The 25,971-nt window shown below is 34.9% G+C and overlaps 4 protein-coding genes across 4 annotated transcripts; 1 reads left to right on the forward strand and 3 right to left on the reverse strand.

Moving 5' to 3' along the window:
• The first annotated feature begins 4,575 nt into the window (after positions 1-4,575).
• Positions 4,576-9,830, forward strand: LOC132277296 (protein BUNDLE SHEATH DEFECTIVE 2, chloroplastic-like). Its single transcript, XM_059779115.1, has 5 exons — positions 4,576-4,830; positions 4,980-5,077; positions 5,898-5,961; positions 7,356-7,452; positions 9,543-9,830. Exons 1-5 carry the CDS (start codon positions 4,773-4,775, stop codon positions 9,619-9,621), a joined length of 396 nt encoding a protein of 131 aa, XP_059635098.1. The 5' UTR covers positions 4,576-4,772; the 3' UTR covers positions 9,622-9,830.
• Positions 9,831-14,520: 4,690 nt separating this feature from the next.
• LOC132279969 (embryo-specific protein ATS3A-like) lies at positions 14,521-15,589 on the reverse strand. The gene is made up of 3 exons (XM_059782052.1): positions 15,436-15,589; positions 15,216-15,323; positions 14,521-15,102 (listed from the first exon to the last, which is right to left on the reverse strand). The coding sequence occupies exons 1-3, from the start codon at positions 15,553-15,555 to the stop codon at positions 14,821-14,823; spliced, it is 510 nt and encodes a 169-aa protein (XP_059638035.1). The 5' UTR covers positions 15,556-15,589; the 3' UTR covers positions 14,521-14,820.
• Positions 15,590-16,902: 1,313 nt separating this feature from the next.
• Positions 16,903-22,602, reverse strand: LOC132277298 (heme oxygenase 1, chloroplastic-like). The gene is made up of 4 exons (XM_059779117.1): positions 22,019-22,602; positions 20,292-20,515; positions 17,250-17,357; positions 16,903-17,116 (listed from the first exon to the last, which is right to left on the reverse strand). The coding sequence occupies exons 1-4, from the start codon at positions 22,446-22,448 to the stop codon at positions 17,024-17,026; spliced, it is 855 nt and encodes a 284-aa protein (XP_059635100.1). The 5' UTR covers positions 22,449-22,602; the 3' UTR covers positions 16,903-17,023.
• Positions 22,532-24,854, reverse strand: LOC132277297 (peroxidase 25). The gene is made up of 4 exons (XM_059779116.1): positions 24,608-24,854; positions 24,308-24,487; positions 24,011-24,173; positions 22,532-23,921 (listed from the first exon to the last, which is right to left on the reverse strand). The coding sequence occupies exons 1-4, from the start codon at positions 24,812-24,814 to the stop codon at positions 23,500-23,502; spliced, it is 972 nt and encodes a 323-aa protein (XP_059635099.1). The 5' UTR covers positions 24,815-24,854; the 3' UTR covers positions 22,532-23,499.
• Between the last annotated feature and the right edge of the window lie 1,117 nt (positions 24,855-25,971).

Genomic DNA, 25,971 nt, shown 5'->3' on the forward strand with positions numbered 1-25,971 from the left:
GCGGGCTTTGTTTTGCCTCAAACGATACTTAAAAACACAAAGAAATGAGGGAGCAATCAAGAATTGAAACCTTGAAGTGGAAAAAGGAAAAAGAAAACAGAGAGGAAGGTGGAAGCGGGCAGCTGGGAAAGAGAAAGTGAGATAGCAGAAAACAAAAACACAAATGTGGTCTTAATGACCACTTTAAAACAAAATTGTGGGTCCCTCCACTAACACACATATATATATATTATGCAAGTCTCCAATTTAATAAAATAATCAATCTTTGACAATTAAAAGTGATAAATTAAACTAAAAAAAATCCGGATCATCACAATCTCCACCACTTAAAAAGAATTTCATCCCCAAAATTCAGATCCAACAGTCATCCTATACCCGAAAACACCAATAATCACAAAACCAAATCCATAAATCCTTAACCCAAGCGATGTGAGATACAGTGATATGTAGGACGTTGTAGTAGCTGACAGTGCTAGTCACCCGCCCACACACTCCGTAACCGTTGTGGTAGCTAGTCAATGCGTCACCCGCCTACTAAAAAAACAAACAATAACAAATCTGGACTACCTGCCCAACCACATTAACCATCCATCCCAGTGGCTACTGGTGAACGCCATGCGCCCACACACACCCGGCTACGAGTGGTAGCTCATCAGTTCTACACACTCGCCCACTCATACCCGTCTACATCATCACTATACCCACACTTCCGGTTGGGTACAGCTCTGATACCAATCTTGTAATGACCCTAGCTGATGCCAAAAATTAAAAAAAAATTCAGCATAACCTCCCCTAAAAATGGGCCTTCAACAACCTATCCCAACACATAATAAAATTAATATACTCCAACATCCCATTCATCACACCTCAACATAGCTCCTCTCATGGTAGAACATGCACACACCAATTAATCCAAGTTATAATAATTACAGTCCCAAAATATAGTTACAATAACAAGAAGAGTTCACAAATCTCTATACCAAATATAACAAACTAAGATTTTACAAAAATATGGGACTTAATACAAAAATAGCAAAAGAAGTCTTCTAATTCAGATTAGGCCTGTGGTGGAAAGTCATCCGTCACTTCTTTCCCGTTTCCTGAAAAAAATAATAAGTATGCAGGGTGAGCTATATGCTCAGTAGGTGACACTTAAGACACGCATCTTGTGTCCTTGTGAATCCATACAAAGAATAGATCAATAGGAATGGGGATCATACAATATCGGGATAATACAACATTCCAATCAAACTCAAGTACAAACAATGCAATGCCATGAAATGCGAATGCATGCCAATGTCGCTCCCCGTTTTCACATTTAAAATCCATCTCTTTCAAACTGTTAATATAACCCGCCCTTTGGTGACCCCGCAGCGACACGAGAGGAGGATTGGCTAGTGTCCCTGACCCTTGGTAACCCCGCGGCGTCATTATGGGGCCCAGCTAGCTCAACCACGCTAGGGCGACTCCCTAGTTCCCTCTAGGCTATATTAACACTCCGGCCCTTTGGTACCCCCGCGGCGACTGGGTTTTCCAAAAACACTTTCATCAAAATACTTTTCCCCAAAACTCCCTATTTTCATTTCAAAAAACAATCTTCCCAATCATGTCTCATAGTATGCATGTACATCATGTTCTTAATGCCCTGGAAGTGAAGGCTTTCACATTATACAATTGTGCATACATTACAAGTACTCTAGGGAAATTACACATGCCATCCCATATCATTCTAGCAAGTTTTACAACAATATAAGCATGGTAAATCAATTTATCAGACAAGAAAATTAGTCAAATAAACATGTTCTCAAACAACTCAAGTAACACATTTAATCATAACCTCACATATAACACTTACATCATCTTTAATACAATTAATTCAAAAATAAGCATGTTTTTCAACAATTTAGGAGGTATAATTCACAAAAGAGCAAGAACATCATGAATTAAAGGCCCCTACCTCAAGATTGCACAAAACCCTTAAAATGGGTCCTTAAATTCGAAGCCCCTAGGAAGACCAAAAACTGAAATTGCTTGTATGAGCGTGTAGAGCTCATCGCGGGCTTTGTTTTGCCTCAAACGATACTTAAAAACACAAAGAAATGAGGGAGCAATCAAGAATTGAAACCTTGAAGTGGAAAAAGGAAAAAGAAAACAGAGAGGAAGGTGGAAGCGGGCAGCTGGGAAAGAGAGAGTGAGATAGCAGAAAACAAAAACACAAATGTGGTCTTAATGACCACTTTAAAACAAAATTGTGGGTCCCTCCACTAACACACATATATATATATTATGCAAGTCTCCAATTTAATAAAATAATCAATCTTTGACAATTAAAAGTGATAAATTAAACTAAAAAAAATCCGGATCATCACAATTATTCCATGTAGGTCAAGAATGTTGAAGCTAACATCTAAGGAGGAACCTAAGCAACACGAGAGATTCTTATTTTTGGTTGACATTAAGAGAGGGAAGGCAAAAATTAGTACCCAGGTAACTCGAGCTCGGGGGTAGTTGGTCTGTCCTTTAATAACTGATTATCTCTCCTATTTATACTACTCCTTCTTCCGGTTAAGGACAGGATGACTCATCTTTTACCTATAGACGGTTTAATGGTCATGCCTCTAATAGATGGGACACCGACAGGTGGCCTGAGGCGATTCGTATCTTAGTTCGAGGGGGTGGTCATATCCTGCATTAAATGCGGGTCATGTTAACAGGTTGCCGCATTCAATGCGCCATCTATCCTCTAGTAAGAGCTCGGTCCTGGGTAATAATCATCCTCTCCCCCTTGTGCTAGTCTCACCTCGAGGCGTTTTCTTATATCCCAGCCACCTGTTCGTTATACCTCAGATTCTTGACGCCATAAATGAGGGAGAGGGATCCCTCAGGGCTCTGCCTTCTAGATTCCCCGAGACCCCCATCCTTTCCGCACCCCGAGTCTCGTAAACAAGTGAACTCGAGATGGGAGATCATTTTTCAAGATCGAAGCTCTATCTGCACGAAAGAGCTCCGAGAGTAACACGAGAGGTGAGAGCAGGGTCCCTCCACATGAGAGAGAAGGGTGGCGACCCATTCCTCTCACAAGATATGCAATTGCGGAACAAGTAGCTCGAGGTTACTTGGTACCCTTCAGAGGGATGCCCAGGCAGATACCGGCGTGGTCTACTCAGCATTGACTAAGTGTAATATTCCAGAAATGCTGCCACATGGCGTGGTGCCGCGGTTTGCTCATCTACACATATTTATCAAAATCTATTTACCAATTCAGGATGATATTTGCATGATTGATCTCACCAACCTTTGCCTTGTCCGTCAATGATGCCCAAACTATAGACATTGAGGCCACTTATGCCACTGAATCCTAGCCATTGACTCGCATCACGCCCCTTCCATTCTGGTAGGTGAGGATGGCGCCACAATTTTTTCTCGAAATCTACATACTATTTGGGAAAAGGGAAAGAAGAAGAAGATTACATTATAATATAATTTTGTGAATAAACCATACTTATTTGATTTGATGCATGTATTTTTATAAATATCAAATTAATTTTTTCCTTACATTAAAATCAATTTTCTTAGCCTTGCATGGACCACTAAACATTGCTGGAGTTAACAAAAATTTCGACCACCTTAGGAGTTACATTTTTTGTGTTACATGCAGCATTCCATGCCTTCAGAAATGCCTAAAATGGAGTATAAATGGTTTTGTTAATTTTCTTAAGGTGAAAAAATGAACTAAAACTCACAAGAAAAAAAAAATACTCGAGTATCATCTTTATGGCTCCCCGATAGCTCCATACTCCAAGACATTAAAAGTGCCTGCATTTTTTTTTTTTTGGCGTTTGAGGAAGCAATCATTGAAGAAACTATGCCTAGAACAAATATAAAAGCAAAAATATCCTGCAAAACATGAGAAGTAGAAAAAGACGGAGTTAATTAGTTTAATGTATAGTTTTCAAGTTTATATGAATCATATATATTTGGAAAACGTATTTATGGATGTAACCTATAATCAATTCCAAAAGTATGAATTGTTATGAAACTAGAGTTACCTATGCAAAAGAAACTAGCTAATTATTTAAATTGAAAAAGAAACAAAAAGTTAATTCTCACCATGATGTATGAAAAAATACTAGAAATGGCCACACACACACGGGAAATGTAGACCTAAAATACAAACAAAAACAAAGTTACAATTTAGTAATTCTAAAGAATCAACTGTAAAACTGTAGGAGTATAAAATTAAAATTAATGAAGCATTTAAGTTTTGCAATTTCTCTTTTCAATTTAATCATATCCTTGTGATATACTTACCATTACAATTCAGTTTATACACAGTTCATTGAAAATCAAGTTAATGTCTTTTCCATTTTCCTACTCAAATAAGATTTTAATTCTTCTCAGTCCAGCTCCAGTTAAATAATATAATTTTTTTGTTATTTTAGGGCTTAAAGATGTGCAAAATACGCAATTCAAAGAGTATAGATTGTAAAAAGGCAAATTGGAATGTCCATGGGCATTTCAGTAAAAACATATGTCATAATTTGTCTTCACTACGAGGGCGCCTTATCTATCTAGTTGTTGTGTAGCTTCTGCTTGTATTCGTCATCACCACCACCACCATCTCCGATCCAAATTTACCTGCGCTTCGAAGGCATTTGCCATCCAGACTGTCCCAAGTTTAACAGTCGTCTTCCAATCATCTTCAAAAGCACTTTCCAATTTCAATTATCAAAGTAAAACCAACCAACCAACCAACTTCAAGCTCTTTAAAAATGGTGAACTCTCTGTGTTTCACTCCACCAATTTCCTTCAAACCCGCTAATAAACCAGGTACATATGTTCCCCTTCCCATCTCTCTCTTTCTCTATATATACACACATATATGTACACATGTATATTACTCTTGATTCATTTTATCTTATTATATATCTTGTATTAAGTGTATAAGCTTTTATTGTAATGAATATTGATGGTTTTAGGGCTTAATAATGGAAATTCTACTGCTCAGAAGGTTCTTTGGGTCAACGGTACAACTCACAACTGTAAAAATGCTAAATTTCAATCTATGGAGGCTAAGGTGAGAGTTCATTTGATTCAAAGATTTGAATTCTAACCATTTTAGCTGAATACAATCAAGCACAATACTTGAACAAACTTATTAAATAAGGAGCTCATACCGATTTATTATCTGCTTAAATTGTATTAATTGCAAGATATGTGAACAGAAAATGTTTAACTGATTACTAGGAATACTAAGAAAATACGGGATGTGTTTTTGGTGCAAAACTAGGAAGTAACAGTGGAAATGTTAAAGATTCATCACCAGGAAATACCACAAAGACTCCATTTTCTTTTAGATTTCTATTGAACATTTTTAGGTGAATTTCACATGAAACTGCCCATAAGAGGTATTTCAAAGCTATCCTCTATTGCATTTGATTTATACAATTCATGTTTAATGAAAAATGTGATATTGTGGTCTGAAACCTGGCACATTTACTCGTATGCATTGTTAACAACAAATTTTTTTTTTTTTTTTTTTGAAAGTTAGTTAACAACATTGTGCCTATAAATTTAGCATATTAAATCTTTTAGATGAATGAATGGGAGAGAAGAAGTAATATACTTAGAAAGTGGAGTTTTTGTAAAACTTAGATGCGTGATGAAGGAAAGTCGTCTAGGATTGTAACTGCAAAAGAGATTCGTGGTCGCCTTATTACTTAGAAGTAGATATGGAGCAAAATGGAAATAAAGAATTTATGTAGCCACTCAACATATAGGATGGCCTTAGTTGAGTTGACTTGAATAGTATTCAGATTGCATTTTAATTCAAAGGGCTTTTGCCTGATATCTCTGTGTTTCTGACCTTTGAATTAGCTTTCATCTTGGCTTTACAGGCTACAAATAGCAGTCAAACCCCCAAATCAAATAGCTTAGTTTGTGCTGATTGTGAAGGAAATGGTAAGTTGAACTAGTGACTTTTATTTCTCTTTTCTCTAGGGTTCTTTCTTTCTATCACTGATGTTTTCTTATTGTTTCATGAGATTGAACATTTTTGTAGTTATTGTTGATATTAAATTGGTACACAATTTATTCTATGTCCTGTAGAATGATGTTTATATGTTATACATTATTTGCAACTGGTTTAAGATGATAAAATATGTGATTTGCTGAATCTGGTCATTCCAGGTGCTTAAAAAAACACTTGGAGTGCAAATTTTATTCTTATATATGGTTGTGTACTTTGAGATGGCACATATTTTCCTTGAGAAGGGTAGTAGGATTTGATCTCCATTTCATTCATCTTTCATGATTATCTGATTTGAACAAGTATGGCTATTCTAAGTTTCAGTCATGGACAATTCATTCAGAAGGATGGCTATCCTAAGTTTCAGTCATGGACAATTCATTCAGAAGGATGGCTATCCTAAGTTTCAGTCATGGAGAATCCTTTCAGAAGGAAAGTGTAGCTTAATCTAATTTGTTAATGGACAAAAGCAACACAGAGCATTATAACATGCTGATGCTTAATAGTTCTGATTATGGATGCCTCTGTTGCGAAGAATAGCTAATAATATTATTACGAAAAATGGTGCTTGTTGATGTTCTATTCATAATTCTTATTTGTGGACACCATCTATGTACGGGAAGATATTAGATATATTACGTGAAGTAGCAGAATATTGCTCAACTGCTACGTCTGATTATGGAACCAGCAAATCTTGTTGCAAAAAAATTCTCACAGTGGTTTAGAGAATATGTAACTATGTAAGGTCAATTTGCCATTCTTGTTCATTAGGTACGACAGTTAGAACACAATTATACATATAGGTTTCTTCTCTTTATGAAGAGGTGCATTTAATCAATTAAATCTCTGGATGTTAGGTGATTGAGAAGTAAGATTATTGTTTTAAGCCACTAGTAACTGTCTTAGCCTTTGAGAGGTGACTTTTGTATTCTCAATATCAAATTATGGTGGTTGAAGAGATATGTAATCCCTTGGTAGAATGTGTGTTATGTATTATAAGTGCAATATTGCTTGATTAGATCCTATCTTAACATTGTCCCACTAGTGCTTCCGTGTTGGTTAGGCAGATTTGTTCGGATGGCACTTTAAACCTTCTATTAACGTGTAATCATGCAACACTTTTAAGAAGAGTTTATTTCTTTATCAACCAAAGTTCTCAATGAATATGAATATCGGTTGTGTACATATTTATTTGTTTCGATCTATGACTGCTATTGTAAGGAACTTTCTTTAAATCCTTACTTTCAACCATGCAGTTTTCCTTCTCTGGAAACAAATATTTGTTAAAATATCATCTCAGAAAGTTTCTATTTTTCATTGCCACCAGGAGTCATATTGTGTTCACAGTGCAAAGGCACTGCAGTTAACTCCACGGATTACTTCAACGGACGATTTAAAGCTGGTGGATTATGTTGGCTTTGCAGGTATGTATAATCAATTGTTTTAGCTGCCTTGCTATTTTTTTTATTTTTTTCCCATAGTTTTTTAGCTGCCTTGCTAGCCATTGGATGTTGGACCATTTAAGTACTATACTACTAGTATCAGCTGATTCTCTTGTCCCCATACCACATTAACAAAGGTATGAGTATGACGCAACAGGGTTGTGGTATGGAGATGTGTTGGATGGGGAATCGAAATTGAACACTTAATCCTGTACTTTTGATTGCAGAATAAATTCGAATAAGAATACTTTTCTATTTTTTACCTGAAAAAAATTGATAGAAAATCTTTCTCATTTTTTTCCCCCTCATTACATCCCAATTAATTTGAATTCCATTAGTTCATTTGTGAAAAATACTAATTGTGATATAAACATCACAATATTATAGAAAATATAATCCATTTGAATGTGCAGGATGTATCCACATATCTGTGTCCAAAATTTAAAACCATTTCAAGCTGAGTCCTCATATCCTGAGATTTGGGGTTCAGGGAAGTCTGAAAACACAAAAAACCAATTCATGTAGTTGAATCCATTAGCATTTGAGTATTTGTATCATCGCATTTATAATCATCATTGTCATCCCAACTTGTGAAGGCTAGAGAATTTTCAGTTTTTGACCCAGTTTTTGATTGAGATGAAATGAAAATTTTGGAAAGTTAAAACTATATTATGGAACTCTATAGGAAGTTAGGAACCAATCAAATTTGGCTGAAATTAGAAATTGACTCAAAAATGAAATTATGTTCCCATTGAGGAAATGGCTATAAAAAATATATGTTGTTATTGTGTTGGAAGCACAAGCAGATAGATATGCTATAGGAACTAAGATGGATTGTTGGATCCTTCGTTGCAATTTGTAATCCTGGACAACTTTAATGACCCATTATAAAAGGTAGGTCTCATCACTTGCCACTTCGTTTGCCTTCAACTGTTTCTCTTCTCAAATTTAGGTTGTCATTGCAAAATTTTAGGACAAATTCTCATATATTGCTTTATACGTGATAACAATTATTGTAACAGTAAAAAAAGAAAAAGAAAAAAAAAAGGTACCTTGGTCTCAAAATCTTGGGGTGCTGCTTTGAGGGAAATAGCATCTATTAGAGCAAGCTTACCATGAGGACAACCTCAATGTTCTTGCCATGGGCTTTGAACTCTGAGGTTGGAGCAAGTTTACCATGACGACAACCTTCTGATTGGTATATTTTCTGCTTAAAAATTTATGCTAAAAAACAAATCAAGGTATCTTAAAATGGCATCAACACACTTGGGTAAAAGAGGATGACAGTAATTGGGTCAAACTTGGTTTAGGACAGACAAATGATTGATCAGTGCGCGCAGTGAGTCTGTTTTATTGGATAGTGATTGTTGAATGGCTGGGACCTTAGGGGCATGTCTTGATATTTATGCAAGTTTGCACTTTGGACCTAAACATGTTTATAGTGTTTTCTATTCTATTTATCCTTTATAGTAATGCTATTAAGAGAGCTCTCTCATGACAAGAGACATGAGTTCTCCACATTTAACTACTGGATTGAGACAGTTTTTTAAGATCCGTGAAAAATTAATTGAGTCCCTGAATACATTTTTCAATTCAGTGATTAAATGTGGAGAGTTCATTGCTCTTGTCACGAGAGAGCTCTCTTAATAACATTACACTATTTTTTATTTATCTAATCTTTCAGAATTTTTGTAACACATTATAACATCTTGATGAATGACTCTTCCAATACCTTTGCTACTTTTTCGTTGGACAATCATCTATTTCATTGAAACAGATATAGCCAAAAGCATTTTAACTTCCTTTACATTTAAAATACTGAGAAAAGTCAGGTGGAGTGCAGAACCCCCCGCCTTGTTGACATTTTATGCACTAGTATGCATGTACGAATGTTATGATTTCTTTATGAATATCTTGTATTGTATGCCGAATATTGTTGGTTAGACGACATTGATGGAACATGCGCAAGCATAATCTTCCACAGTGGCTTTACCATTCAGTGAATTTGGTTACAAGACCTTCATCTGGGCACCAATTTGATAACAGCTCGTTTTATTTTTAATTCATTGCAGAGGTAAAAAGGAGATCTTATGCGGGAGTTGTAATGGAGCTGGCTTTGTGGGTGGATTCATGAGCACTGGAGATGGTTAGAATTCAGATCTTGAGTGAGATGTGCTGGTCTTGAGATGAATTTGGTAGATTATTTAACGTCTTTTTGTTATGCATCTTAAGATGGAAATGGCATACATCATTGTAAAATGTCCTTTAGACACAAATCAGATACTTCTTATGTCCAATCAGATAAAATAAAAAAAATAAAAAAAAAAATAAAAAAAGGTGGTTTTAATCCTTTATCTCAATCTCATAATTGCTCTGTCAGTTTTTTCTATTTAAGGTGTTTGTTGGAATATTGAATGCAAGGGTTTGGCGGACCATAACTTGAAATTATGGGTTTGGTGAATTCTTGCTCTGTCATGACTTTGTAACTGCATTTTGTTTAGATTATGATGCAAAGATCAAATTGGGCTTTTTCCAACTTCTATTCAACTCAAGTCAAATCAACAAACCATTCCAAATTATATGGGGTGGGTTAGATAAATCATTTTTGTCCTTCTAAATCTCAATTAAACCATATAATAGTATATATATTTATAAAAAAAATACCAATTGTCCCAATCCGTTTCTTGTTCTGTCCAATCTCCCAAGCATTATCATCAACAGGCATTCGAGAGTTGACCCTTATTGAACGTTATTTCCTTTGAACTGGCATGAGAGTCGGAATAAAATTCACATAGTCCACTTCAAGTAGTTGGAAAAAGAATTGGTGATGGTTGTTGTCGTTGAAAAAGAGTTAGAAGTTGATGGCAATTATCAGACATCTTTTTTCAAATGGAAGCGAGAAGCAACATTTATAAGTGAAACTCTTAAAATTTTGTGTTGAAGAGTTAACCAACCTTATTGATAATTTTTCCAATTTCCTACCCATTGTTTTCATTCATAAGAGTGGCTTCTCACCTCCATTTGAAGATACGTTAAGTTCCCTTACGCGTCAAAGGATTTTGTATAATGTCAATTAAGTTTTAACTTTTTGGTCCATAATTTTCTCGTGAGCTTAATTTGACAACCATTTCAAAGTGCTTTGACGAGCTGTGCTGTTTGAAGGGTTCCTTGCATCAGTAAATTAAAAATAGGGTATAATACGTAAATACCTGAGAATACAGTTTTTATGCTATGATGGTGAATATCATGAAAAAACACATAAATCATAATATGTTATCTCAATCTCCCATTTGAGGAGAGGTTATACCGTCAAAATCAAAGACAAAAATTAAATATTATATATATATATATATATATTGCCAGAGTTAATCATGAAAAAACACATAAATCATAAATATTCACCATCATAGCATAAAAACAGACACTCACGTACATGATGTCCACACATGTCCTATTAAATGGACGACCGTTATTAGGAACAAGATTATAAATAGGATATGAATTACAAAAATACGTGCCACAACAAATTAAGTTGGACATGTGGGTTATTGAAAAGTTTTCAATAACCCACAATTTCGCATAACCAACTTAATTTGTATTCAATGAAAACTCTCATTGTGCTCTCCAACATGCACAATTTCGCTCATACATGAATTGGGCCCTGGCCCAACCCACACACCTTCGCCAAAACAACCTGCGACAAACGGTACGAGACCACTAGTTAAGCTCTCACCGGAGATTTCTATTCTCTCTGCATTCCAACCGTCCGATCTAATCCTTTTAATACGCAGTTAACAGATCTTGTCCGTGCACCTCGAATCTTTATAACCTAACCAAACCATAAATAAATAAAATCATTAAAATAAAAAATTTAAAATTTGAAATAAATACCCATTAATTCAAACTAGATTTCTCTGAAATGAGTTGGCATTAGATTTTAAATTTCAGTGGAAAATCATTTGAAATAAAAAATTATAAATACTACTTACCACGGAGCCAGAAACGTCGCCAAAATCGAAAGTGATTTGGTGGTTGGTGATTGGTGCTGAGGAACATCTTGCTCTGACTATCATTTTCTACAGGGAAAGTGCAGAAAACACCTCTGAAGTGTACTTTGTGTAGCACTTTTACTCCCTATTTAAAAAAGTGTGCAATAAACACCCTTAATCTTTTAAAATTATACAAAATTACCCATCTGTGCAATAAACACCCCTAAATTATTGCTGTAATACCCATTTTGCTCTTTTAATCTTCCCAAAATACCCCTCTTTCTCTTTCTACTCTCTGCCGCCAATCCCACCACCGTCTTCTTCTGCACCCAATTTTGCTTTCACTCTTCTTCTTCATCATCATCACCGAATCAACAGACATCCAATTAAAAGCTAAAACATGAAATTAAAAGCTAAAATATACTAATAATTTACAGACATGATTGCTTGATTCGAGAACTCACACGAATCGGATCCGGGCAGGGACAGGCTCAGAGAGGTAGGCGGGTCGGTGGTCAACGACGACGACGACGATCTGCTGTATCGGAGGAGCTACCCCGACGGTTCTCTCAGACGAATTAGATTCGTCGATCTGCAGCCAATTCCAACGCCCCTTGCTCATAACCGCCGTGAGATCTCGTTGGCCGCCCGCCTATCCTGGGATCCATAGTCACCGGTGGGTTCTTCTCCATCCACCGAGCTTTTTTTTCACGCCCAGATTCACAATGCAGGCAAAAATCACAACCTTTTCGGCAGCGACAGAAGCGGACTAGATGGCTGAAACGGTGACTTGGGACGGAGTGCGGCAGTGAGCTTCGGATCGGTGGACCGGCAGAGATGGACAGCTGGTGACATGGGTTCGGTTCGACGGTGGCTTCGGCTGTGACGAAGCTTGGCTGGACTGATGGCTGTGCAACGACGGCGGAGCCCGTCTTCTCCCTTCTTGCCGGCAATGTTACTCTTGGTTTTGTGATGAATTTTTAGAGAGATGAGAGAGAGTGTTTGAGAACTGAGGGCGGGAGTGTTGTGGTTTTTGGTCTTTTTACAACATTTTGTACTTTTATATATTTTATAAAATTATTGACTAAGGGTATTTTAGTCAAGTTTGATTTTAAATTGGCAAGAGGGACTTGATTGCACCAAATTAAAATTTGAGGGGTATTTTTTGCACTGGAGGGATGTGATATGCACTATATGCATACTTGAGGGGTGTTTTTTGCACTTCACCCTTTTATATAGACATGTAGTTGCAACCTGATCATGATATTTTAAGAATTTAAAACAAGTATTATTATTAATAACCCATATATATATATATATATATATATATATAATATGTGTGGCTGTGTAAAATATATTTTATATTAGAAATAGATAGCTAGCGCGTGTTCTTAATTGTAATGTGATAAAAGTATATTAAGGTAAAGGTACTGAATGGACCCAATTTGAAATTTGAAATTGAAATAATTAATGAAATCAAACATGAAAAAATAGTCCAATTCAATTCAGTTCTCCAATTTTGAGGCTTTTTATATTTCAATCTAATATATATATAATAAAATGCATATTATATATTATATAATATTCTATTCTATATATTATAATACATAGTTGAGTAAGTAAAAGATTAATTGTCTTTAATTATATACTCCCTTTGTCCAAAAAAAAAAAATGTCATAATTTCTTTTTTTGTCTGTCCCAAAATAATTATTCAATTTTTTTTTTTCAAATAATATATTTTACATCTTTTCATATATGCCCTTGGAATTTAAAATTTCAAACTTGAATATATGGACAGATTAGTAACTTTCCAGAAAGATAAGACATGTCTTATACGTCTCCTTAAAAATTCTTACTTTCCAAAAGTGACATGAGAATGTATTATATAAAATATATAAATATATATTTTAAATAAAGATTTGGTTCGATTTGAAATAATATAATTTTAAGCTAAAATTAAATCATTTATAAACAATTTTATATTTTTGAAATCAGCATCGAATTGAACCAAACAGTTAAAAAAAAGTACAAATCAAATTGACCGAGTTCATTTGATCCGATTAGTTTAACGGGTTTTTTAATTTTTACTGGCACCACTACCATATATAGACATATTTTTGAATTTTGCATTACCTGGTTAGTTTTGATCTGGAAGGATGTGAAGAGGTGGGACTGCCTTGTAGTGATGGTTCTGCAAAGAGGAAGAGGAGGAGAAATGAGAGTAATTTGGCCATTTTTGTGTAGAATGTCAGTGGGACTGAATGAATATGCGTCACAAAATGTGTATGCATATATATATATATATATATATATATAGTCTTACCCTAATAAATAGTTGTGATAATTAGTAAAACAACAAAATGCACACGTCCTCAATTATCAACTTTGTTTTGTTGCAAGATTTAAAACAAAAAATTTAAAAAAAAAATTATAAATGACAACAAAATTATAATTGGGACCTTCGGTAACATCTTTTTGTTTTGCCGTAGGCCAACAACCAAAAAAAAACAAATTGAAGATTCTTCCGAATGCTTTTACGTTAATGGCGAGAAACACACCGCCGATGGTTAAAATATCTATCAAAGAAAATTTATGCCACATTTTTTTTTTTTTTCTAATTAGTATTCACACACACATATATTTTTTCTGAAACTTGAACCCTAACCTCCTTTTAGTATATAAAAAACTGATATTGATAGACCGTTAGTTATACCACGCATGCTTTATCTCTTTTTATCCAGCAAAAAAACATATTGTGTCTCAAAGAAGAACACAACAAGTAACAATTGGTTTCAGTAGCTCGATTAGTATGATTTTTTTTTTTAATAGAAAATTAAGAGTTTACTTCAAGCTTTTTTGGAATAAATATTTTTGAGACATGGTCATTGAATCTGATTTCTATTTAGGTACTAAAGGAATCAATCCTTTTAATGATATTAATTAATAGTGCCAAAAGTTAATTAGATGAAGCTTCAACTGCAATAAAAAAATCTGAATGTTGGGAATTTAACATTAGTCTATAGAAAATGGTAAACATTTTTTGCCAATTGATAATCTATGGATAAAGGTTGTTTCCTTTTGACTGGCTTCCAATAAATAATGTCCGATGCAAATAAAAAGTCTACAAATAAGTAGATATATTGTGAGCCTATCTTATAATTGCACAAATGAAATGATTTCTTATTTGCCTGGAATGAAAAAGCAATGAGCCTATCTTATTATTCTTATATTGCCATCAAATGAAAAAATAAAATAAAATAAAATAAAAAGGTCTTATTTGCATGGACAAAAATCCCTTCTTTAAGAAAATAAAAAATAAAAACAAAAAAGTCCATCATTTAAGCATTAATATAGGACTCACTCATATTGTCTTCTCCCACATAACTGCAGATAATGACACAGTGTTACAATGATTGAACCCAAACCACACACCGTTGGGTAGAAACGTATTATAGTAAAAAGTAACAGCCCTAGAATTTGGACCGTAGATCTTTACACTCTCTGGCTTCCAACCGTCCGATCCACTCCTCAACATGTACAGATAACAGATCTCGTACGCGCAGGGCCCTCGTATCTGAAACGTATCTGTAGAACATCTCTCGAACGTCCTGGAATACGGATCGTCCAGTCTTGGTGCATAGACCTAACCATCAAATCCATCGGCAGAATTTGAAAAAAATAAAAATACCCATTAATTCAAATCGATTTTGCTACAATGGGTTGGTCTTAGAATTGTGAATTTTGATTGGTACTTGCCTCTTTGCCATAAGAGTCACCAAATGCGAGACTAACTTTGTCTCTGGTGTATGATGTTGAGGAACAGCTCGTTTTGATGATCACCGTGTACGGACAGCTACTTGCAGTCTGATTATGAAATTTTGTGAATTAAAAGAAGACGTAAATATATATATGTGTGTATTTCTGTGAATATTATATATGCATGGATATGTATAGAGATTCGTGAATCTTGATGTACCTTGTTAGTTTTGATCTTGAAGGATCTGAGAAAATGGGGCTGTGTTGGAGTGATAGATCTGGCGATGGAGGTTACAAGGAAGGCTGCAAAGAGGAGGAAAATGGGGAGTAATCTGACCATTTTTAATACAATCGCCTATGTCCTACCGTGCGTGTGCGTGTGCGTGTGCAATGCAATCTATATATATATATATATATATATATATATATATATATATAGAAGGAAAGAAATTCATATTAAATAAGATTGGGACAGATTGATGATCATGAACTGTCTATTTTATTTATTTATTTTCTTTTTCTAACCTCTGTCAAATCATAGTTCCTTTATAATCTATGATTTTTAAAGTATGAAATTATTGATGTCATGGTAGGTCATGTTAACTGCTGGGGTTCACACGCCATGACTTTCATTTCAGATCTACGGTGCCAAGTGGTCAAAACTCACAACCATGCTGTTAATTTCTTATGATGCGTCTCTTATGTCGAAATCATCATGCTTTAACGGTAATTCATCTAGTTAATATCAACTAGATTGAAATCATGACGTTTTTTTTTAATTTTTTTTTCAATGCTTTAACTTTTGTAATATAATAAAAGATAAATTACATTAAAATCATCATGCTTTTTTATAATTCGGTTTTCAAAAATTAGTTTTTAGATAAAATGTCAAGTAAATTGATGACCTTTGTTTTAGAAGTAGAGCATTCTTGGGCTTTCATCATAATATACACCAGTAAAACTTCGCATACAGAGTCTGTATTCTAGATTTTAGATGCACGGGTAAAAAAATCAAACATTTATATAGGAGTATAAATTTCAATTATCACAACATGATTCTGACATCTTTATAAAAATTCTGTTTTTCCTAATAAATTGGAGAATTATTGATGATAATAGGATCCATCAATGTCATTCTCCATTAGGTTACAGAATCATTTACCTACACAACCATCCAGATATGCCTGGAATTGGATCAGTTTAAAAACAAACACTCCATCATAGAACAGATGCCATCTCTACTAAATGGAAGCCTATCTTGTCACCGTAAAACCACCAAATCCAAATGCTGGAAGGTGAAAGCTATGGCAATGGTGCTCACTGTTCTCACCGTGAAATCACATTCTCAGTTGCTGAATTGAGAACTCTCTCACTGAACCCAAGTACTGATAATGTATTAATGCGAATCCAAAGAAGACATAATTTTGACACCATCTACAAATTTGCTTTAGGGTCATCATATTACATGTAAAGACCTGGAAGAGCACTTTGGAAACAATTAACAAGGCTTCTCGTATCATACTTTATGCTATAGACAATGTATGAATTTTCAAATGGAAGGAATAATAACCCCACCACAATCAGAAATAATTCGTGCTCTTGCTCAGAGAGAAAATCTGTCGGTACCCATCAATATTATATTGGAGCAAATTTTCATATTTCATATTCATTTAAATTTTGAACGAACTTCTATTATGCACAACAACAGTGAATTCATAAAATTATTAAGAAAGAAGTTTCAAATATAGGCAAATGTTACAGCTTGCACCACCACTTGAGTTTACAAGAACTGAGTGCAGTTTTGCACATCATGACAATATTAGACGGAGGATATCACCCGAGAACTTAAACGATTTCTCAGTTTCTTCCAAGCAATGGTTCTTCTCCTCTCTAGTCCATCTCTGAATAAAACAACATATATGAATATATCAGAAACTAAGAGTATAAACAAAATAACTGCATTCAAGAGTAATTATAACAAATAAAGAAAATCAAAGAAACTTAACCACAGAAAACAAAACAAGAGAAAATTACTTCAGCAACTCTATTCAGCTTCTCCCTCACATTCTGCAACAGTTGGGAAAGGTCACCATTCCATTTATAGAATTCTAACTCTTTACTGTTTAGAATCATTTCAGCTACCTGAAAAGGTAAAAAATAGAATAATTTAAGCCATGTAACAAGGTAACACCTGATAACTTAGATTAAAGAGATTAAAATCACCTTTTTTGCATCTTGAGCAAAATCTCATCAGAGTTGCTACGCATAAAAAAGAAAGGACATTTGGTAGGAAAGGATAGGAAGCAGGGACTCATCTTTAACTTAGCAAAGCAGGGTATAAAGTGGGTACACAGTGAATCCAATGGCCAGGTCGAATAACAAAAGAACTACAAGTTATGGGGACACTTAGACAAGATGAAACTTAATCATCTGCTCATTAACAAACACTGTTGACCTTAAGGACTCCATCCAAGGATAATCTAGAGGTTTTGATAATAACAAACCATTAATGGTGTTTAAGGACTGATGTTTACATTGAGTGCTATAAATAATTTACATTCAAAGAAGAACCTCAATGAAGATCATAAAGATCATTCCAAGTATTCCATTACTCAAGATCACATCAAGGAAAGCAATGGATACAAAGAAGACATGAAATTGTAAAGAACCAAATGCAAAGTCCATCCAAAGATAACTTAGACTACAATGAGCAAGAAAGCAACTCAAAGGAGGGAAGAAGAAGACTACCTCAAAGCCTAAAGATCATGGACAAAGCTTAAAGAAAGGGGTAGATAGGATGGTGAGTGTTTAGAATTAAATGTCAAAATATTTATGAATCCATTTGAAACTCATCTCTATAGGACCATGCATATCATTACATCATTCATATGCTCCTATATCTATTAGCAATAAACTATGCACTTCATTTATATATAATTGACATATGGAGTCTTTGCTAAAAAGTGAGTTAGTTCAAGGTTGCATAAGTTTTGAAAGAACTCATCACTTGTGCTAGAAATGCTAAGACCATGCACATCAATCACATGATTCATGTTGGTCAACGATTGAGGCATATGAAGCTTTCATTACCATGAGTTGGTAACGGACATTAGGACCCCTGAATGCACATCATGAAAAACTGTGTTTTTGGCTAAGTGTGAAAAATGAATTTTTGAAATAATGATTATTTCAAAATAATTTTTCCCAGTAAATTCTCCTTGCACTTCAAGTAGCTTAAACTGATTTTATAGGATTTTATGACCAAGTCTACATTAGTCTACACGAGGATTCATTTTTACCAAAACCGTCGAAAATCCAAATTTGTACTAAAACTGAATTTCTACATTTTGATTTAGTTGAATTTCAAGTTTCTTATATTTTTTATTGAATCCAAATGGGGAGTACTTCCTTATTTACATTGTAAACTTAAAGTAAATTGACATATAAATATTCTAAAGACATTTACTTAAATGTTTAAAATGGAAGTGCAGATGTCCGGTAGAAAAACTGTATCATCTATTAGCTTAGAACAAGACTTCTGAAGCATCAGTTTCATTTCGGCAGACCGAAATGCATAGGCAAATTGAACCGAACGATCGGTTACTGGGCAGTAGCCAAGACAATTCGAGAGGCACAACCGGCAGACCGGTTTGCCATTTCGGACAACCGAAATGAGGCCTTAGGCAGACCTTATTTCATTTCGGTCGACCGATATAAGTCCAGTTTGAATTTGAACGGCTATTTTTCCTCCAGCTCCGTGCACAATAGCTATATTTTTTAATAGCTGCATCAAAACTCTATAAATAGAGCTGGGGACTTCAGGATTTAAGTGTTGCTACCATAGAGAAACATCATATAGCATCCAAAGAGCTATTATTCTTGTATTCATACATCCCATATCATTAGAAAAGTATTGTGCTTCATTGTATTCATATATATACTCTAGAGTGAGTTTAAACTTTGTACTACAAATCTATGAGAGATTATCTTATACTGAAAATCTAATATTTAAATCTGTTGTAAAGCCTAAGAGGAGGTGTTCTCTTAGCAAAGGAAGAAGAAGCTAGTTGGCTTGAAATTTGTAAGGGTTGGTGTGACCCAAAGGAAGACTAAGGGAAAGTTATTCCCTTAGCAAGGTGAAGCAAGGAGTTGCTTCATGTAAAGGTTTGCCCTACACAGGGCCGGTCCTGAGATTGACAAAATCTTAAGAAGCCCTAGGCAAACTTAAACTTAAGGCCCTTTAATTACTGAAATACACACTAACATAAAGTAGTAAAGGGCCATATTCAATTTCGAATTTAATCACCAAGTTTTTAAGGGCTCTAATTTTGAATAGGCTGTGAATTTGTTTAATCGAAGGGCCTTAAGTTTTTTTTTTAATATTATTATTATTATTTTGGCCTATCACTCATGGTAAGGGGCCTAATTTTTTTTTTTTTTTTTTTTTTTGAACCTATCACTAATGGGCCCAAAAATTTTGAGGCCCTAGGCGACCGCCTTGGTCGCCCGGCCCTAGCCCTACACCAGTAAAAAGAAGCCATAGTGGATTGGGAGGTCTTAAGAGGAGTCTTGAGCCGAGGAGTAGGAGTTTCTGAACCTCGCTAAAATCGCCGTATAAATGTTTGCAAATCTCTCTTCCCTCATCTCCTTTACATTTATGCTATTAATTGCTTATGTCTATATATTGATTATTGCAAAATTGTTAAAAGGTTTTTAGTAAAATTTATAAAATTGAAAATTGGCCATTATTTGCCATAGACTCTGTTCCCCCACCCAGAGTCAATACTTGAGCAACAAACACATTTCAGCAAAAGCTGTATTTTCATACTGAAGAAAGAAAAAATGAGTTTTGGGGTTGGTATTGATCCAAGAGACCTACTTCACTTGCATATAGTGCATATGTTTTCAATACTAACTACTTTATACCACAGTTATAGGAATGAGAAAATATTAGATGGAGCAATGAACACAACTCGTATTTCATTACAAGACAATGCATATATATATATATATAATTTGTTGTTATGAGATAATGTAATTTAAAGTTTAAAACTTTCCAAACAAATACTTATTTACCTTTTTCCCAATCATTCGACCACCAGCTGTGTGAGCAAAGTATATATTGTAAAAATGGCAAAGGAATCCTTGAGGATCTTTCTCCGATAATTCTTCAAGAAAAAGAGCATAGCTAGCACCAGGAGATGATGGTTCAGGAATGACATGACCTTTCTCTTTAAACCATTCCAGATCTTTTGCCAAACCTTCTGACCTCTCCAACCCTGTATTTCTGAATTCAGCATCTGTATAGAGAACAAAAAAGGTATATTTTTAGAATTTACTTGAATGAAGAAATTTGAAGTACCTGAGATATTTGAAGCTAAGGGATTTAAAATCAATATTTAAAAGCTCCACTGATTGGCATATTTTGTTTGCATACAAATCCCTACATCTCACATATTTCTTGTTTAACACAACAAGATATTAGAAAATAAGATTTTTATTTTGACATCCATATTTAATACTCACTGTTTAGATTATAGAAAGAGAAAACCAAGGACAGAGAAGTGATAAAGAAAGTCCTTACAGACAGGCTCGCTGAGAGAGGAGAGAGAGCGCTTGGTAACGTTCAATTAACCAGCAAAACTCAATGGTCCATTGACTTAATTGCTTTCTTTCATGAGACAATCATCTTTGTATTAGAGCCCCAAAATCCATCCTTGAATAACTCAAAGAGTATTTAAAATTCTTGTAGCGTTTTACTGAGTATTTTGAAATCCTTTTTCAACCTCATATCTCTCAAGTAAACAGAGCCTTAGGATTCTAGCTACGTCATTGAAAAAAATAAAAAAAATAAAAAAAAGCCTTCTGTGGGTGGCACATAACGGCATGCTCATTAACCAGATCATCTATTTGAAAAGGCCACAAAGATCACAACTTTCAAGTTATCAAATAAATTCATAAACATAATTGCCTCTCTAACAGCGCAGCCAGAGAACACTATTTGTGATATTTCATATTGACCATTGAAACTACAAATTTAGCATTTAAATTTCATAACTTTGAGTATATTAGAGCTTGGGAAGTATATGACCACGCATATGTTCAAAATTTCTAACTAGACAGTTCTTGCATTTAAATGCCTGTTAGCACTGATGAACTAAACAATGCTCAATCTTCCAAATTGAAACTTAGAATAGTTTTCCAATCATGTCCAATCAATAAACTAAAAAACAAACCGCATCTTAACACTTGTAAAGGAAATCGAAGGGCTCAAAATTTTTTTTGATAAGTAATATGTGCATTAGAAAAAACACTCAAAAGGAGAACACATCCCCAAAAGCTACACAAGGCCAAATAGGGCCTCTAAACTCTCAAAGTCTCCAAAAGATCAATAATCTCCTCTATGTATATACAATTTCTCCCCAGGACCCAACAGATCACGGAAAGGCTCAAATAAACACAGACATGCAAAATCACACCACAGGCTGTTTCAAACTATAGCTAATTAGCAACTTGCCAAGTGACACCCGAACACAATTAAAGTCACAGAACAAACATCAAAGAATACAATAATAACAATAACAACCAAAACGTATCAAAACAAAAACTATTGTAATCATGTCCAATCAGAAAACTAAAAGATAACCCATCTTAACACTGTTGTTAACTTGTTGTAAAGAATAGCAAGCAAGTTAACAACTTGTAAAAATTACACCCAAACACAATTGAAATTAAAGAACAAACTTCAAAAAAAAAAAAAAATCAAACACAATCCACGAAAAAACAAACTGAGTAAAGCTTACATTCAGGAAAAGCTGCTTTTTCGATGATCGTCTCAAGCGTATCGTAAACCAACTTGCTGTCCACAAGAAACCTCAAATACCCATCAATGGAGGGTTTCCATTTGGCTACTGGTTGACCCTGGGGCTCCTTCTCGCCCTCTTTCGCCTGGTCTCTGGTGTGCAATTTCATTGCCACAAACCTCATCTCCTCCACGAACCCTTTTGCCTCTCCTGGGTACCTCTTCTTCGGCTTCTCCGCCGTCGTGGCCGACACAACCACCATCTTCTTCTTCGAATGCGTTGCCATAGTTCCACCACCCGTACTGTGATCAGAGAAAACCCTAGAATTAAAATTGGGGCTAGCGATGAAAGTGGTCCGGAGCTTTCTTGTTCTGAATTGAAGTTTGTTGAAAAGAGGTTGAGATTGATAAATGGGGCTGATAGAAGCCATGTGAAGGAAGTGGTAGTTGAGTTGATTTTAGAGAGAGAGAAGAGTGAAAGAATGGACTACGATGACTCTTCACGTATCCTTGAAGCCAAAGCGATATATATATATATATATAAAGAGTATTTTGGGGGGAAATGAATGTAGGGGTTTGATACTATCGGCATAGCTTCCATGAATACGTTTCTTTTCTTTATTTAAAGCTTCAATTCAATGGCCTGCTTCTTCCGGATAAAACGAGAATGTCCTTGTTGATGAAAGGAGGCGACGACGTTTATTAGTAATATATTACAGAACGACGCCGTAGCATCCATCCCTTTTGCGGTTTTGCCTTCCTTTTGCTTGTGGACGATAGATTCTGACATGGCATTCTTGGTACCATGAATTTGGGAGAAGAAAACCAAAACCTTGGCAAGTTGCTATATTATTTTTAAGAAATACTCCCTCCCTCTGTCATTCCCAAAGACACTAAGTTTAATTTGGGACGGGGAAGTATTTATTATATTATTTTATTAATATATAAATTAAAATATTAAAATAAAACTAACAAGCATAACTAATATTATTTCTATATAAATAGGGTATATAAATTTTTTTATTTTTTATTTTTTATTTTTTTCTTTGCTCAATCACATACGTGTCTTTCCTTAAATTTAATTTTTCAAAATCCTTCCTTATTACTCTTCCTCCATATAAATAAATCTCTTAATTTTTTTATTTCCAGTAAATAAAAACTTCTCTCCGCCTAATTTATTCACATTTTTTTTTTTTTCTTAAAGAATGGAAATGGTTGATAGCTTCATGAGCATCAAATTAAACAATCCAATGGAATTTTTATTCTCTTGATAACCGCTTGTTTATTTTATTAATTTTGGCATCCAATGGAATTTTTTATTTTTATTTTATTTATTTATTTTTTTTTGGGCACTTGCAAGGTTCTTTATGTGACTTAACTCTTCCATTTTACTTCCATCCATCAACTTTATCAGAAGTTAATTACAATAACAACATCATTATGCTCCAATGTTGCATATGTTACACTGATATCATTAAGCTGCTAATTGAACTTTGAACATATTTTTCTGATCTCTCCTTGTGTACCAGTCTTCACCTCAATGCTACTCATTTTGATCATAGCTTTCTGAAACTCGAAATCAAATCTAAATCCCAGTAAGCCTCTTATGTTCCCTGCATAATTTTGCACGATGCTGCGCGTTGCAGCATCTCCCCAGAGCCTCTGGTCCGACTCCAGAATTCCATTGCCATCTCTGACATTCTTGAAGAAGCTCGCATCAAAATTCATCTGACTATCTTTGTCTAACGCCACGCGTTTTGAGCCATCGCCATCTTTGGGGCAGAGGGCTTGTAGTTGCGCCACGAATGCTTGGTTTATAGTTGGGTCTGAATTGCCTGTTGTCGTGTAGTTGTACAGACGGTATCTGAAGAATAAGCAGTCTGTTTGGCCTATGGTATGTGCCCCTGCATATCAGAAATAACCCTTTTAATACTAACATTTGATAATATAAGTATAAATGGTTACATTGAAATGAGAGAGGTGAAGAGTGTACCAACAAGTGTGACAAGGTCATGATCATCTAGGCCTTTGGCTGAAAACTTGCTTCTCTGGGCAGCAACAGAATCGAAAGGAGATGGCATATTTGAGGACTCAGATGATGAAGAGATCCTACCATCTCTTCTTCCAGCAGGCACTACCCAACTTGGACCTTGGCTCTGAGATGTGGCATCAAATTAAAAACACCCCATTGACAACCATGCCAAATATTATTTTGTGTGTGTGTGTGTGTGAGTGAGCTAGAGAGACACAGGGTTGTAATGTGGTCTTTAATTAATTGATTATTAATTACCAAGTCTACAGAATCACGAGCAGCGAATGCTAGTATATCAGCACATGAGACCAGTCCAGGGCACAAGGCCTCTAGTTGTGTCTTTGCATCATCAACCACTTCAAATCCTCTCAATCCAAGGTTTGGCAATGCATTCCTTTCAGCTGAAGCTCCTGTAATCAAAATTGAACCATCGCAGCCCTGCAAACATATATATATAAATGCCTATCATGTCAAAATAATAAGAAATACCCCTTGATATATAAACTCTGATATCAATACATACATACATATAAATAAATAAATAAATAAATTAAGCACCCGAACAAAGCAGTCATGGAAATGAAGCCTAAGCAAGCCAGCTGCAATGGTTGGATCTTTGCGGAAGTTTGCTTCAACAGTGGACCTGACTATGGCTTCTGCTTTTGGGCAAGACGAAGAATAGAAATTTGTTCTTAATCCTCCTTGACCTTTTGCTGCCAAAACCATCAACAGAATCACTAGAAAACTCAGACATATAGTTTCCATCTGAACTAATTAACAGGCTAGAGATAGAGTACTCGATGATTCTCGGTCACTAATGCTACAATTTATACGCAGTTTTGCTTAATTTCTACTGTACGTTTTGGTTGTCCCTTTCATTGAATTTTTTGGGCTAGCTTTTTGTTAAACTTCCTTAAGTGGAGACGCGTTGGACGATAGGTGACAGATGGCGGGGTTCCTTTTCTTAGGCACTCACTTGGTGTTTGGAGAGTCTGAAGTGGGATTCACTGGTGATTAATATTGTATTTCAAGAAATGATGATAATGGATTCTCTCTTATCTTTTATTCTTAGCTTTTTTTTTTTTTTTTCCCCTTCTTGACGCGTTAAACGTCTCCCTGCTCTATCGTTTTCTCTCTCTTTTCCTTTTCTTCGTTTCAAATATTTTCTTTGCATTCACATTTACTTTCTATTTTTCATGCTTGCATGTATCTGCAGTTTGATTGATTGGCACAGAAATATATTATGTTGACAACACAATAATGCCATGCTTGCAGCACCTAATCAACATAACATGCAATTAATCAGAGTCTAATGAAGTTTAGCGATCGCCATGATTTATTGTCGCTCATACTTCAAATAATTTAAGGGTGGCATAGTATGAAGTTCATGGACATCACAGTGCACCTCAATCTATAATAAAGATAATGAATCAACTGGTATTGCTTACAAGGATAAGGTCACTTCAAAAGTGACATGGAATTCATCATTTTAATTTGGTGCATGTGAACGCACAGAACAATCAACTACAATGGAGCCGCTGCATGACATTAGAGACTTCATTTTCCTTTCAAACATTTTTTTTCGCATTCACATTTGCTTTCTGTTTTCCATGCTTACATGGATCAGCTGCTTGATTGGCATGGTAATATATTATGTCTTGGGATTTATATGCCCTAGCATAACAAATTCGTATTTGGATTAAAGTGATATATCTTCCTAACATATTTGAAATATTTATACTTTATATAATTAGTAAATTCAATGTATTATGTTTCGATTCATTATGGAATTGATAATGTCCACTTGATTACAAGAGATATTTATATATGTATGTAATGGCGATCAATACATTAATATAAATAATAATTATAAATAGTTCATACTTGGTAATTATGGATGAATTCATTATTAACTAAAACTT

The sequence above is a fragment of the Cornus florida genome, unplaced genomic scaffold, assembly GCF_030987335.1.
Source record: "Cornus florida cultivar Cherokee Brave unplaced genomic scaffold, ASM3098733v1 CherokeeBrave_3.0.0_Hap2_Chr10, whole genome shotgun sequence".
NCBI lineage: Eukaryota > Viridiplantae > Streptophyta > Magnoliopsida > Cornales > Cornaceae > Cornus > Cornus florida.

Bases quoted from the DNA above. Each gene is read 5' to 3' on its own strand.
- LOC132277296 (XM_059779115.1), top strand. From the start codon at position 4,773: ATGGTGAACTCTCTGTGTTTCACTCCACCAATTTCCTTCAAACCCGCT. The intron at 4,831-4,979 runs GTACATATGTTC...TGATGGTTTTAG, and splicing joins CAAACCCGCTAATAAACCAG to GGCTTAATAATGGAAATTCT. The intron at 5,962-7,355 runs GTAAGTTGAACT...CATTGCCACCAG, and splicing joins TGCTGATTGTGAAGGAAATG to GAGTCATATTGTGTTCACAG.
- LOC132279969 (XM_059782052.1), bottom strand. From the start codon at position 15,555: ATGGTCAGATTACTCCCCATTTTCCTCCTCTTTGCAGCCTTCCTTGTA. The intron at 15,324-15,435 runs GTACATCAAGAT...TTTCATAATCAG, and splicing joins TCAAGATCAAAACTAACAAG to ACTGCAAGTAGCTGTCCGTA. The intron at 15,103-15,215 runs GCAAGTACCAAT...TTTGATGGTTAG, and splicing joins GTGACTCTTATGGCAAAGAG to GTCTATGCACCAAGACTGGA.
- LOC132277298 (XM_059779117.1), bottom strand. From the start codon at position 22,448: ATGGCTTCTATCAGCCCCATTTATCAATCTCAACCTCTTTTCAACAAA. The intron at 17,358-20,291 runs GTAAATAAGTAT...TTACCTTTTCAG, and splicing joins GTCGAATGATTGGGAAAAAG to GTAGCTGAAATGATTCTAAA. The intron at 17,117-17,249 runs GTAATTTTCTCT...TGTTTTATTCAG, and splicing joins AGCTGAATAGAGTTGCTGAA to AGATGGACTAGAGAGGAGAA.
- LOC132277297 (XM_059779116.1), bottom strand. From the start codon at position 24,814: ATGGAAACTATATGTCTGAGTTTTCTAGTGATTCTGTTGATGGTTTTG. The intron at 24,488-24,607 runs GTGCTTAATTTA...ATATGTTTGCAG, and splicing joins TCCATGACTGCTTTGTTCGG to GGCTGCGATGGTTCAATTTT. The intron at 24,174-24,307 runs GTAATTAATAAT...GCCACATCTCAG, and splicing joins CTCGTGATTCTGTAGACTTG to AGCCAAGGTCCAAGTTGGGT.